Here is a 14,646-nt window from a genome sequence, read left to right as displayed (position 1 = left end):
GGAGTCATGGGCAGGCTGCTCTGCCACTCCACTGCTCCCAGGCTAAAGTTCAGTCTGCCAAAGCCCTTTTCCAGTCAGGATACCACAACAACATGACAAGTGGCAGATAGAGATATGGCTCAAAAGATTCAAATGGCTCCAATAATAACAAAAACATATATTAAATCCCGCCTGTCAAGATGGTCATTTTTGTTAGAATGGATATTGTTCTCGGGCCGCCTCAACTTTCAGCACGACGTCAACAAGCTGCTGGCAAAAAACTCGACTAACTTAAGATACTTCCATTTCAAAGCACCCCTATTAATGCTTTGACCTTTACATCTAGCATCTTAGTCCGTTAAGCAGGCTGTATACACCTGACTATACTTTAACAGCTGTCGCTTAACTGATTCAAACTGGGGCTGGTGGAGCTCTGTGGGGGACTTTATTAACTAAAGCCTCCAGTAGAGAGACACAAGCACTTCTGATTGTTCTGTCGTCCTCCTGCTCCATACAGGCATCCAAAATAAGCAAACCCTCTCGGCAAAAAAAAAAAAAAGAACCCAGTTTTGCCTCCCAGTGCTACGCCAGCAATTATCCTTAGTCCCTCTCCAAACCTGAGAAAGGAGGGTGGTGGATGAGAGAGAGAGGAGAGGGGCTGCCAAAACTTAAACCCTGATGTTCTCTCAGCGCTCAAGCCAACACAATCTATTCACTTGGCGGAAACAAACGATTTGAAAACAAAACACACACAAAAAAAGACGGAGAGAGAGAGAGAGAGAGAGAGAGAGAATGTTGTTTAAAAAAGGAAAGAAAAAGGAAAGAAAAGGGAGCATGTGGTAAGGGGGAGAGGAAGGCAAAATGAGGTGAACCGATTTGTCCCTTTCATTTTTTTTTCCGAGAGAACACACACACACATACACACAAAGTCATTAGGAAGCACGGACAGACACTGAGAAAGGAGTACTTTTGGCAGAGCTGGGAATGTTTCGAACCTGAAAACAATTATGCAATAAGGAGTCAGACCTTTGCAGCCTGACCACCTACAGATGAGCGCTCGCCCTGAGAACAGGGAGCAAGAACCGCGCCCGTCTTTGATCTACACAGCCCTCCCACCCACCACCCCACCCCCTCTCATCCACCCCCCCGCCCCAGTCTCTCTCTCATCACGCTACATCGCATGCCAATACGGAGCAAGTTATCAATAAAAGACTCCAGTAATTCACCTTCTAACAAAGCTCGTAACTAAAACATTTGGACGTACCTGCCTACCATCTAACCAACAACACACCATGTATATGATGGGACATCTTGTTACTGTTATACATTATGGAGGGCATGCCTGTACGCCTGTGGGGAAGACGTTATCAATAAAATACAGTAATTCACCTTGTTATAAATACTTTTGCATGTACCTGGCTACGGTCTAACCAACAAAACACCCCACCACATCTGACGGAGCTACTTGCTCCTGTGGTAGATTAAACCTAGTGAATATTTGGGGTTGTGTCCTGACTGACAGGAGAGACTAAATAAGCACGGGTGAAACGGTGAAGGCGAATAAACACATAGGCACAGGGTACAGACCTCTCGTCGCGGGCATGTCTGGCCTCCTCCATTTTGTCCACATAGCCCCGACTGTGCAGGGTGAAAAAGAGAGAACAGAGAGAATGGCTGTGTCAGTGACGTGCTGCTGACATACATTCACCTCACACAGGAGCAGGTAGAGAGAGAAGTGAAATAGGACAGACAGTTGGAGTTTGAGAAGATACTCTGAGAAGAACGGAGTGTGTGTGTGTGTGGCCCTTATACAGACAGAGAAGTGTGAAAACGCTAATTTGGATTCAATGGGGATGTCAATGTTTATTGAGAGACAATCAAAGGCTTTAGTTGAGAAGTGATGCAGGTGATGGTTTCGGTGTTTCTGTGACAATGCTTATTGTTAAAAGTGAAGTAAATGAAATGGAATTGGATTGAATGGAAATTAACAGCAGATTTAGCTTAATACACCCTCATACTGTGTTTGGGTCATGGTGAGCTGAAACTATTTTCAAACATTGCAAAATGATAGAAATCTGTGATGAAACTCCTTGGCTGTCCATCAAGCTTCTAAGGTACATCAAATGTACATCAAATACATATCTATTTTTATTTTTGACTCATCATTTAAGATTTTACATATGTTTCACTGCATATAATCATTAGCTACTCAAACATTTTGCATTAGGATTTGCATTAGCACACTGGTTATACCACTATTTTTCCGATGCCCATGTTTATTATATTAGCATGTGAAGTTCTTAACATTGTATTTCTATTCATAAGAGTAAATATTCTTTTTTTGACAATCATTATTCATTTTTGATAACTGGATAATCTTTTTTGGCAAATGCATTGTAAAGGCAAGAGAACATTTTTGGTGGAAAAATAGCTAACTTTGCTGAAAGAAAACTCAGGGGGACTTGGTAATGCAGGGATAAACTGAAGCAAACTATTATGTGGCAGCCTAGCCTGGCATCACAACATTTGACACTTTCCAGGTTCAACTTGGACTCCATTTGCCTACAACTGGTGTGCATTATTTTCCTATAAATGCACACATCATTGTGGATTATCCCTTACATAATCTAATTTATCTGGTGTAAAGGTGTATAGTCCTCCAAAATGTCCTTGTTTGTTAATCCCTCCCACCCCTCCCATCCCTTGCACAAACTTGCTTTCTGTAGAATTTCAATCAGTCATCACTCTACCCTGCTAAGTGTATGTTTCAGGCTCACAACCTCCCTGTCTTCATTTAAATATGTTCATAGATGTTATCATTAGTGTTCAAAAGAGGTCTCAACGTTATTTTTTCTGCCTAACCAATTTGAATGTAATAATTAGTTTATTCAAAAGGTGGTGCTATAGACTGGATTCAAGATGGTTTTATTTCATAATCTGAACTAAGTCTAAGTCTAAGTCTAAAAACAGTATTAGTGCTAGTTTGTGGGACTAAGTCATGGTTTAACTTATGTTCACAACATTTTTTTACACATTTGCGATGCATGTGGCCTGACTGTGTAAAAACCTATTTGGTTGAATTCTAAACTCAAAATTCTAGAATTCAAGTAATTGCAACACTGTGTCAAATTGTAAAGCTGTACTTAAATATTTAGGTGAATTATAAGATACATTAAATCCCTGGTCATAATGAGCCATTGGTAATAGACGTTATTGTTTCATAGCACAAAAGGAGCGTGAATACAGTCAGGCAGAATAAGAACCCATGAGGAGAAACCCTGGTCTAAAGTAAGCAGTCCTCAGCAGTTAGATAACTTTAGATACAGTTTCACTCGTAAACTTAAACTGGATTTAACATGCAATGTTACAATAAGGAGATTCCCCATGCCTTGATATACAGTATATGAGACAGTGCACTTGTGGGAGCTTAAGTATTCAGCTGTGGGCAGAAAATAAATATTCATATACTGTATGTTAAGGGAAAGGGGTGTGGCCTCATGTGTGTGTGTGTGTGTGTGTGTGTGTGTGTACACTCACCTGTGGCGGTTCCTCTCCTCCCTCTCAATCTTCTGCAGCCGCTCCTCTCTCTCCAGGCGTCTCCTGTCGCGCTGAGCTGCCAGAGACTCCTGGTGCTGCCTGTAGGAGGAGGACAGCAGACCCCCCAGAGGAGCCCTGATGAGGGAGGGAGGGAGGGAGGAAGGGGGGGAGGGAGGAAGATTGGGACGGCTTAGAAATATGAAACATAACATATACAGGGAGTTGTATGTGTTACATAACAGTAACAGTGATGGATGGAGAATTGAGGTGTGTCTCAAATGTATGTGCTGAATGTGTGGTAAGTGAATGTATGTGTATGTGTGTGTTTGTCAGTAGCTGTATGTATGTGTGTGTGTGTGTGTGTGGGGGGGGGGGGGTCTGTATGTGTGTGTGTGAGTGTATGTGTCTATGCATGTCGATTTTTCAATGTGTCTTCTCACCTGTCACCCTTTGCAGCTGAAGAAGGAGGATTGATAAAGGACGACTTCCCATTCCTGTGTGACAATGAGACAGAGAGAGATACAGAGAAGAAAGGGAGAGTGACAAAGAGGGAGAGAGAGAGAGAGAGAGAGAGAGAGAGAGAGAGAGAGAGAGTCATTAATGTGTCAGGTGATGTCCTGTTGGGGTCAGTACAGAGTTAAAGTGCTAATCTCATCAAATACAAGTGCATGTTTGTCACACCTACAGTTGAGTCAGCAGTATTAAGTGGAACAACCAACAGTGTGTCAGGGTGCCTCTAGGAAGCCTCTACCAACAGCTAAACAGCAGGATCACAAAGCAGAGAAGGTTCCACAAGCGAAGCGACAGAGAGCAAACATACAGCACATCAAACACAAGAGAAGCAAAAGCATTAGCCACGGCTAATTAGACTGACATGGATCAGTCAGAGTGAAAGCTGGTCAGATGTAAAGTGCTTGAAGTAGCGAGTGAGTGAAAAGAAGAGAGAAACTCAACAGATATTTAAACCTGTAGTCGCTGGTGGTGCCAGGGGGGGTGGGGGTGGGGGGGGGGCGACATGTGACTTAAGTACTGCAGGGTGCGAGAGAATCTACAAGAAGTGTTGAAAGCAGGACGACGAAGTGAAGAGATCTTATTATTCAGTGGTGAAAATTACTGAGAGAAAGAAAAACGGTCCGTGAGGGGGAACAAAACCAGTGGTGTCAGAAAGTGCCTTGATAACTAGAAAACATGGTGCCAGTGCAGGGGGGAAGGTGCTTTCTTTCCCTCATGTGATTATGGGAAATGTAGTTTTTTCCCCTCTAAAATCTCCCCCTCTGACCTGTCCCCCTTGACTTTGATTGGTGTTGTCTCCTCCTCCTCCTCCTTCTCCTCCGGGAGGTCGTAGGAGAAGAGGTGGAAGGGCGAGTGGGGCAGGTAGGGGAGGCGCTCCAGGGGGCGAGAGGAGACCTCCGAGGCCGACGGGATGCTTATGGACGACTTGCGGCGGGCGAGGAGCGACGCCAGGAGGGAGGGCTGGGGCAGGTCGGGGGAGACCCCACACGGAGGAGAAGACTCTTCACTCGTCCTCTTCTTCTCTCCCTCCTTCACCTCTTCGCTTTCTCCCGGAGTCGTGGTTGTGACGGCGGGTGCGACGGGCTTGTTTGCTGATGCTGGTTGTGTTGGGGGCGTTTGTTTGGCAGCAGATCCACTGAAGCAGCAGGGCAGGAGGGGGATGCAGGAGAGAAGCAGAGATGAAAGAGTGACCGAGCCAAACACAGACGACATTCTAGATCATTCTAGAATGGCTGCCACGGGATATGGGTTCTAGAGCATTCTGGAATATCAGCAATATAAACACCACTTTCAGGAGCATGAGATGGGACACAATGGGTGACTGAACACAAGAGTTCTAATATTGCACTGCATTTACAGAACTACTAGTCTGTCTGCATGAGTCTTTGGGCGAGTAAAACTGTGTGTAAAGGTGTGTGCACTGTGAATGTGATTGTATGTAAATGAGCATGACTGTGTGTGTGTGTGTGTCTGTGTGTGTCTGTGTGTGTGTGTGTGTGTGTGTGTGTGTGTGTGTGTGTGTGTGTGTGTGTGTGTGTGTGTGTGTGTGTGTGTGTGTGTGTGTGTGTGTGTGTGTGTGTGTGTGATAAGATAACTACAGGGGTGAGAGGGAGAGGGGGGTTGACCCTGCAGTCCTTCGGTACCTGAGGCCACCCTGACCAGAGGACTCCCCCTCCCCCTCCTCCTCCGTCCCCGACTCTGTCACCAACTCCTCTTCTTCCTCCTCCTCCTCCTCCTCCTCCTCATACTCCTCCTCTCTGGCGTGGAGGAGGGAGGGATGGATGGAGGGAGCACAGAGGGAAAAAAGAGAGAAGAAAAAGGAAAGAGCAGAGAAAGAAGAAAGGAGAGAGAGGGAAAAATCATGCAAGGACACAGACATGACATCCAGAATGGATAACAGAGACACGGAGACACAGAGACACGGAGACACAGAGACACGGAGACACAGAGACACCGAGACACAGAGACACAGAGACACATAGACACATAGACACGTAGACAGCAGGAAAAAAGAGCAGGAGGCTGTCCCTGTTCCAACCATCACCTAGCTGAAAACGACAACCGGACACGCCTCACCGTGGACTGCTGGGCCTTCACTGCACACAGTAAAAACCAAGAGCAAGATCTTGACAGAGACATCAAGAGATCTCTGCTGCAACTGCAGATTGATTTAAAGTGAACCTTCAAAAAACCAACAGTGCACGCTGTGTGTCTGCATGCCGTGCACGCGCGTGTGTGTGTGTGTGTGTTGATGGCCTGGCGAGAATGCAAGGTATGCATTTACACATGTTCGGGGGCGGAGGCCAAAGGTTCAGCGCTCAGGCTAACATGTCGACAGTCAAACACGAACCAGATGAGGAGTCGGCGCTCGTTTTGGCCACAACACTTGTAACGGCATTCCTTTAACAAGGGATGGTGGACATTAACACGAGCATGTGAGATGGATACAATATTTATGAAAGCGATATGCAGAGAGGGTGTTCCCCATGTAAGAGTGCACGTGTAGGGCTGGGTGAACATGTGTGTATCTGTATGTGTGTGTGTGTGTGTGTGTGTGTGTGTGTGTGTGTGTGTGTGTGTGTGTGTGTGTGTGTGTGTGTCTGCATATGTGTAGGTGTCCATATGTGTGTATTTGTGTCAGTGAGTCCATGTGTGTGTGTGTGCAGGGAAGCACAGAGTGTCTTCTCCACATGGCTACAGCTCCGATGTATGGCTCCACAAATGGTGAATCCGTAGAGATAAAACAATGAAGTATGAGATAGCCTCCCTCACACTGCCCATAAGAAGATGGAACATGTCCAGACGGTATGTTTAATCTTAACATCTCTCACATCCCTCTCTCTCTCTCTCTCTCTATCTCTCTCTCTCTCTCTCTCACACACACACACACAAACACACACACACACACACACACACACACACACACACACACACTTTTAGACACACACAGTCTTTCTCTCACTCTAATATATAATAGTAATAGTAACATTAAATAAATAATAGTAAATATTTGTCACTGGCATCTAATCCAATTTCATAAACTCTCACACACACACACACACACACACACACACACACACACACAGGGGGGGGGGGAGACAGAGCGCGATGGAGAGAGGGAGGAAGCAAGGGGAGGACGGGGATGAAGGGAGTAGAAGAAGAAAAGAGGAGAGACCAAGAGGAGGAAATGATGGTAGTAGATGTGCGGAAGGTGGTGGATGTTAAGGGAGCAGATGGATGGATGGATGGGAGGAGAGAGGGAGAGAGATCAAATAGGTCAGCCATCGGAAAAGGTGTGTGATCTCTTAAATACTAGAGGGTGTGAGACTAGTGTTCTATAAGGCCATGATCAGACCTGAGTCAATAGAGACATTATCTGCACTGAATAATGAATACATATATGATTATAGTATAGTATAGTATAGCATAGAGTAGTATAGTATAGTATAGAGTAGTATAGTATAGTATAGTATAGTATAGATTGGTTTAGTATATATAGAGTAGTATAGTATAGTATAGTATAGTGTAGAGTAGTATAGTATAGTGTAGAGTAGTATAGTATAGTATAGTATAGTATAGTATTGTGTAGAGTAGTATAGTATAGTATAGTATAGTATTGTGTAGAGTAGAATAGTAGGTAATGGTTCTTCACAGAATGTCTATGTGTTACAGTAAGGGGAAAACAGCTTGGAAAATGCTGTTTCCCATTGAAATAGTGAATATTAAGACTAAAGTGATATTTCAGAATAAACCCTGTAATAAATGTATCTAATTTTGACACAGGTCTGATTTAATCTCCAGTTTATCCTAAAGTGGGATTTTGTGATTGTAGGTATTAATACGGTTCTGATTTTACAGAGCTTGAAACTCTTTACCTGAAAACACCTCTAGAGATCACCAGGAACTCTTTCCTTTAGAGAGTGAACTCACGAAGCAGTAGTGTGTGGAAAGTGTTAATGCTTCGGTGATAAACACACACTCTTCCTAGAGTTCACTGCTCACACAACTAAACCCCGTGGTTTAGGTCTTGGGGCAATGAGTCTGCAGAGTCATCGTGCCCAGTGATCGGTGTAGCGAGTGGCAGAGTCATCGTGCCCAGTGATCGGTGCAGCAGGTGGGCAGAGTCATCGTGCCCAGTGATCGGTGCAGCGAGTGGCAGAGTCATCGTGCCCAGTGATCGGTGCAGCAGGTGGGCAGAGTCATCGTGCCCAGTGATCGGTGCAGCGAGTGGCAGAAGCATGTTCATGTCGTGCGGATAGAAGCATGGTATATACTGGACTCAAGGCTGCACGCCTGGTCACGCCTGGCTGAGTAAACGTGAACTTACATCGACTGAAGGCGCACACACTCACACACCCGAGGAGTTCTGGGGCAAACAAACACGTGAAAGTTTTGTCATCAGGTTTGCAAAACATTTTGAAAATCTGGTATTGTGTGTGGATGTATGTATGTATGTATGTATGTATGTATGTATGTGTGTGTGTATGTGTCTGTGTGCCTGAACTTAACATTCAGACAGGCAAAAGCCACAGAAAGAGAGAGTCTTCTTTCTCTCCGTCTTTGTCCCTCTCTCCAATCAACCCTCTCGTTCATCGCCATCTCATTGTTTCTTCATTCTTTCTCCTATCCCTTCTTACATTTATGCTTTTCAACCACATTCTTCCTGAATCCCTCTCTCTCTCTCTCTCTCTCTCTCTCTCTCTCACCTCTCGCTCATGTCCTCTGACTTCTGCCCGTTGAAGGGCTGGAATCCTGTGCGGTGTGGGGAGGCGGGGCTTAGTGGAGAGGCGGGCCCCGAGCGGCCCAATGAGTGCCTCCTGCTGCGGCGTCTCTCCAGGCTGCACTTGTCGTTGCCTCCGCCCACGCTGGTCCGTCGCCGGTCCCTGCAGCCCGATGGCGGGGGCTCTGTGTCGTCGTCACCGTCCTCGTGACGCAGGGTCGCCTACAGGTCAAAGAGCATGAAGAGAGAGTCAGCCATAAAATATCACTAATTACTGTTTCTAAAGAGACGTGGCCAGATAACTAGATTCAGTCCTTTACAAGTTGCTTGTACCAAAAGCAACTGCATCCAGTTGCACAGGATGACTAGCATGAGAGCAGTTTGAAAATCCTCAGCACTACGTAACAGTCAGCAGATGGTTCTACCTACAGCAGCTGACAGTACACCTGGAATTTGTGTTTTTATCAGCATGTGAGCTCTCTGGAAATCAAAGTCAGGTTGTCAGTTTTGTGGCATCCCCTCGCTCTATCGCTAGAGCTCCAGGTAGCTCCACTGTATGATGTTGGCATCTCCCCTCCCCTCCCCTCCCTCCCCTCCCCTCCCCTCCCCTCCCTTCACCAGGTTCTGCTCAAAGTTTCTTCCTATTCAAAGGGAGTTTTTCCCTTTAATAAAACTGAATTGAATTGAATTGTATGATGTTGGCATCTCACCTCGTAGATGTTGAGCTGCTCCACCAGATCCAGGTCGGTGCCCTTCCTGCCCAGGTGTCTGCGGGACATCGTATCCATTCCCTGCTCCTCCAGCACGTCCACCATGTCGTAGAACGAGTCCTGATCCGGCAACGCAGCCAGGGTCTGGGTGGAGGGAGGGAGGGAGGGAGGGAGGGGAGACACATCAAGGGTGGGGATAAAGTATAAGTCAGCAAGGCTGAGAGGCTGCCTTAATAGACTGCTAGGGAGAGACGAAGGACTGCTCTGTCTTTTGGTCTTTGAATGTGCTCAAGCGTGGGTTGTTTGACTGCAGCGACTACAAGAGCTTCAAGAGCTAATATTGCATTCAAATAATTACACACTGTGAGTGGATGGGATATTTTAAACAGAATACAATCCATCAAGGTTACTGAGTTTGAGCATAAGGGAAGTACGTGTGCGTGTGTGTGTGTGTGTGTGTGTGTGTGTGTGTGTGTGTGTGTGTGTGTGTGTGTCTCACCTTGTTGATGAGGGTCATGGCATACACCAAAAGTTCAGTGTCTACTCCATCCTTCTCTTCTAAGATCTCCATAGCGTTTGACCAATGCCTGCGCCCTGCAAAAAAAACGCTTATTAGAGATCACACATTAAGATTATATTCTATAATATAAGATTCTTTATCAGTCAAGGTCAAATCCATAGGTCTCATTCTTAGATTATATTTTGAAATGAGTGCCCTCATGGCGTTGTATGAGGGTGTGTGTGTGTGTGTATGTGTGTGTGTGTGTGTGTGTGTGCGTGTGTGTGTGTGTTTACCTCTCTTGATGTCCACAGTGGTGATGGCCTCGATGAGTATAGCGGCGTTGGTCTCGGCATACTCCACAAACACCAGCAGTAGCTTGAGAGCTGTCTTCACCACCAGACGAAACTAAAACACCGGGAGAGAGAGAAAACACACCCATCAGAGTTCCAAACACACACACACACACACACACACACACACACACACACACACACACACACACACACACACACACACACAGCTGTTTGGATTGAGTGCATTCTTTTGCTCTTCATTCAACTCACAGGTGAGTTGGAATCTCATTTATCTACCTCTCCCCCTCCCATTCTTTCTCTATCTCTCTCTCGCTCTTTTTCTCTCCGTGCCTTCCTTTCTCTCTCTCTTTACTTCTTCTTACGCTCTCTCTCTCTCTCTCTCTCTCTTTCTGTATCTCCTCCTCTCCATTCCTGTACTCCTCTGCTCCTCCACCTCTCCACCCCTGCCCGTTCCTTCATCGCTACCTCCAGGCGTTTCACCCCCACCTCTCCCCTCTCGCGTCCCCAGGAGTGGGCAGCGGCGCTGGGCCACCCAGGTGAGGAGAGGAGGGTAAGGAGTTCTCCAGACTCCTGGCCCCCGCCTCCGCTGAGCCCCTAAATCACCACCGGCAGGGGAAATGCCACCACCACGACAGCGTGAGGGAAAACAGGAGGGGGGAGATACAAGAGAGTGTAAATGTGTGTGTGTGGGTGTGGGAGATAGAGAGAGAGAGAAAAAGATAGAGAGAGAAAAAGATAGAGAGAGAGCAACTGAGAGGGAAAGAGCTTCATTTTTGAATTTTCTTGTTATAAAATAGTAATAATATATATTAATTCTTTGTTGGTAAGAGTAAGAAATACTTTGGACATACACCAGACCAATTTAAAATTGAACTATATTTCAATGACATCAAAGAAAGAGGAGATCTAAAAAGAGAGAGGAGGTCTAAAAAGAGAGAGGGGGAGATAGACAGATAAAGAAAGAAAGGAAAAAGGGGTTTGTTTGTTTGGTTGTTTTGCTGCGGTGATCTGTTGAGAGCTGACAGGGGGGAATTGAGCATAGCAGTGAGTCCCAAACAGGACGGATTACGATCACCAGACGGGTGGAAATCACAGCACACAGCATCGCCCGAGTGTGATGCGGGAACAGCTTTTGGCAGCTCAACAGACAGAAACGTTAAGGCTGGAATTTCCTCAAGAACACAGCTATCTCTCCTTTCTCTCCTCTCCTCTCTTTCAGTGCTCTGCGTTCCATTCCCTCCTTTGTCATTCTCACTCTCATTCCTTCCCCTTCCACTTTCTCGTTATCTCTCTATCATTCATTATTCCCTCTTGCTCTTTCCTTTCCCTTGGACTCTCTCCACTATCTCTCCATCATCCCCCTCTGTGTTTGTCTGTTTTGCCTGCTGTGCGGTGCGGTGCGGTGCGGTGCGGTGCAGTGCAGACAAACACCTGCGTAATGAAGATAAAATGTAGCGTGCAACATGCTCACAGACAGGAGGAGTGAGACTTATCTGATGGAGGCAGTGAAAGATGCATCATTCACACCCACCATCCTTTAAGACTGCATAGATAAGACATCTAAGCAGGTGTGTGTGTGTGTGTGTGTGTGTCTGTTCATGTCTGTATTAGTCTGCATGTTTGTGGTCATTATTGAATGTTTCTGTGTGTGTGTGTGTGTGTGTGTGTGTGTGTGTGTGTGTGTGTGTGTGTATGCAGTTGTATGCAGTTATTATTGAAATATGTGTGTGTGTATGTGTGTGTGTGTGTGTGTGTGTGTGTGTGTGTGTGTGTGTGTGTGTGTGTGTGTGTGTGTGTGTGTCTGTGTGTGTGTCCATGACTGTATTAGTATTAGAGTACATGTATGCAGTTATTATTGAAATATCTGTGTGTGTAAGTGTGTGTGTGTGTGTGTGTGTGTGTGTGTGTGTGTGTGTGTGTGTGTGTGTGTGTGTGTGTGTGAGTGTGTGTGTGGGTGTATGTGTGTGTGTGTGTATGAGTGTGTATGCAGGGAGGGAAACAGCTCTGAGTTATGCACAGCTGATCCCAAACAGTAAAAAATGAGTGTTGTGAGCTTCAGCTATTGTCTGACGTCTCAAAGCAACCCTTATTTGGAAGGCAGAAATTCCTTTTTCTACCTTAGATGGACATGATAAGATTTGTTTAGACATCACCAATGCAATAGGTCTCTTGAGGAGAAGATGCTGTTTTTTCTCCCTCACACACACACACACACACACACACACACACACACACACACACACACACACACAGACACACACACCACTCATTCTGCATGTCAGTGAGAAGCATGTGCTCCAGATGAGAAAAGCAGGTTGGCACTGTGGAGGGTGTCAGGGAGCTGGAGCTGGCAGATTCTTGGAACGGACATATTACCTTGGAACCGATCAGTGTGTAGAGCCACTGGACCGTCTCGTTGTGACCTATCACCCCGTTCATCCCGTCCACGTACAGCATGATCTGACCCAGAGCTGGAGGGGGAATGGGGTTAAAGGTTAATATGACTTTAGGGATTATGATGACACATGTATTGCATACACAACATAGACAATATGTATCACTCACACGTATCGCTCTGCAATGTAAAAAAAATTATGTTTTGTATATTGTGTGATGTTTTATGTTTAAGTGTCAGAAACACAGACTTAAATACATATTTACACGCTGACTTGAATACATGTTTATACTCATGCAAACACACAGAAAGAAGTGCTATCATTTTTGAAGTGACATTCAGCCTATGTTAATGTAACTAGATTTGTAAAACCTGGGCCGTTAAACATATTTTTCCAGTCTTAAATCTGACTAACCAAGAGATGGCGCCATTTCACTTTATTCAGCAGCACGTTGTAGGCTATGTGGAAAGTCATGCATTACGTTCACAGATAACACACATATAAATCCTCACCCACAGACCCACCCACAGACCCACACACACACACACACACACACGTGCGGGCGCAGTTTAGTTGTATTTGTTTAGCCGTGTAGACTGACACACTGACTCACACATAAAGCTCACAGAAGAAGTCATCCCACTAACAGGCCATCAGGGAATATCATCTTACATGTACTCACTGAAACTAAATCAATCAAACTTAAAATAGCCTCCCCCAATTTAAGCACTACAGGCACCAAGAAGCTTATATTTTATTTATTTATATAAACAAATAATGTTTCTGATGACGTCATTGTAAAAAGTTACCTTCATAAAGCACAACCCACATTGTGAAAACACAGAAATCTGCTGTATGGCCACAAATATGGCTGTTTTATGCAAAGGCTTTATGCTGAGGTGAAGTCAGATGGGACACTTGAGTGTGTGGAAGCCGTAAAAAGAACTGCAGCGTTTGATACCATTTGATATAGACTCATAAGTCAGAGGAAGAGCTGCAGATAATAGCGCTCAATGCATAGAGAGCTAACAAAGACCTATCGCTGTCACTAATGGCTCCTCAGCAGACCATAGTATCCAATTGCAGCACTTTCAAAGCCTTTCAATATTTAATGATCATTCATATATAATCCTTTTGTCTACAATGTCCTCCCTTCAACCTTCCATGCCAGTACAAACACAAACACACACACACACACACACACACACACACACACACACACACACACACACACATAAACATACACACGCACACAGACTCACACATCCTTCATGTTCTGCAAACCCACATCAAAGCCATATCTTGCAGTACTAAATGTAAATGCCAAAATCAATCAGCCGTTGTGTTAAAGACTCAGGGAGACTTTCCTTCCCCTTAAAAAGAAAACTACCTCCTTCTTCTGCAAACTGAGCAGCTATGTATGTGATTCTGTGTGTGTGTGTATGTATGGATGTGTCTAAGTGCACTACCGCATGTGTGTATGTGTGTGTCTGTGCTGGGGTGTGGATGAATGCTTCTGTATGTGTGTGTGTGCAGGACCTACGTTTACCTGTGGGTATATTCCCTTATTCTACCAGTGCTAGGTTGACTCAGGGGACCACTAGACCCCCACCCCTCTGTTCCCAGCTGTGCTTATGTTCCAACGTTAACACTGGGCTGTATTATTATGAGAAGCTCTGAGGGCCATTTCTGCACCTCGCCTTCTCGCCACGCGCCCCCTCATGTGGTCCTGATCACTCTATTCTTCTCCCTCTTTTTCCCCCCTCCTACTTCCCTTCATTTCTTTTTTTCATGATACTTTCCTTACAACTGCTCAACATGCCGCGCAGTCTGATCGCTTGTCGCCCACGTTCCCCGAGTCTTAAATGCTTAAGATGCGTCGCTGTGAAAACACTCATGCCGCGTAATCATTCGCACATGTCGGGGCCCGACAAGTGACATAAACGATCGGAATTTCTGACTTGATATATTTAAA

At 45.4% G+C, this 14,646-nt stretch overlaps 1 protein-coding gene across 4 annotated transcripts in view; it reads right to left on the bottom strand.

The window, feature by feature from the left end:
• Positions 1 to 14,646, bottom strand: part of fhod3a (formin homology 2 domain containing 3a) — an 85,009-nt gene that overhangs the window by 24,973 nt on the left and 45,390 nt on the right. For 2 of the 4 annotated variants that reach the window (XM_031586488.2, XM_031586489.2), the window contains exons 6-15: positions 12,652 to 12,746; positions 10,255 to 10,366; positions 9,959 to 10,053; positions 9,460 to 9,603; positions 8,736 to 8,971; positions 8,357 to 8,395; positions 4,796 to 5,164; positions 3,957 to 4,010; positions 3,517 to 3,651; positions 1,567 to 1,617 (exon numbers count right to left, since the gene is read on the bottom strand). In XM_031586488.2, the coding sequence (XP_031442348.1) occupies positions 1,567 to 1,617; positions 3,517 to 3,651; positions 3,957 to 4,010; positions 4,796 to 5,164; positions 8,357 to 8,395; positions 8,736 to 8,971; positions 9,460 to 9,603; positions 9,959 to 10,053; positions 10,255 to 10,366; positions 12,652 to 12,746 (1,330 nt within the window). The remainder of the gene's footprint in view (positions 1 to 1,566; positions 1,618 to 3,516; positions 3,652 to 3,956; positions 4,011 to 4,795; positions 5,165 to 8,356; positions 8,396 to 8,735; positions 8,972 to 9,459; positions 9,604 to 9,958; positions 10,054 to 10,254; positions 10,367 to 12,651; positions 12,747 to 14,646) is intronic. The other 2 variants (XM_031586490.2, XM_031586492.2) reach the window with 2 other exon arrangements.

Source organism: Clupea harengus, chromosome 19, assembly GCF_900700415.2.
Source record: "Clupea harengus chromosome 19, Ch_v2.0.2, whole genome shotgun sequence".
Classification (NCBI taxonomy): domain Eukaryota; kingdom Metazoa; phylum Chordata; class Actinopteri; order Clupeiformes; family Clupeidae; genus Clupea; species Clupea harengus.
The sequence above is the reverse complement of the archived record's forward strand: the minus strand, read 5'-3'. Positions and strand labels throughout refer to the sequence as shown.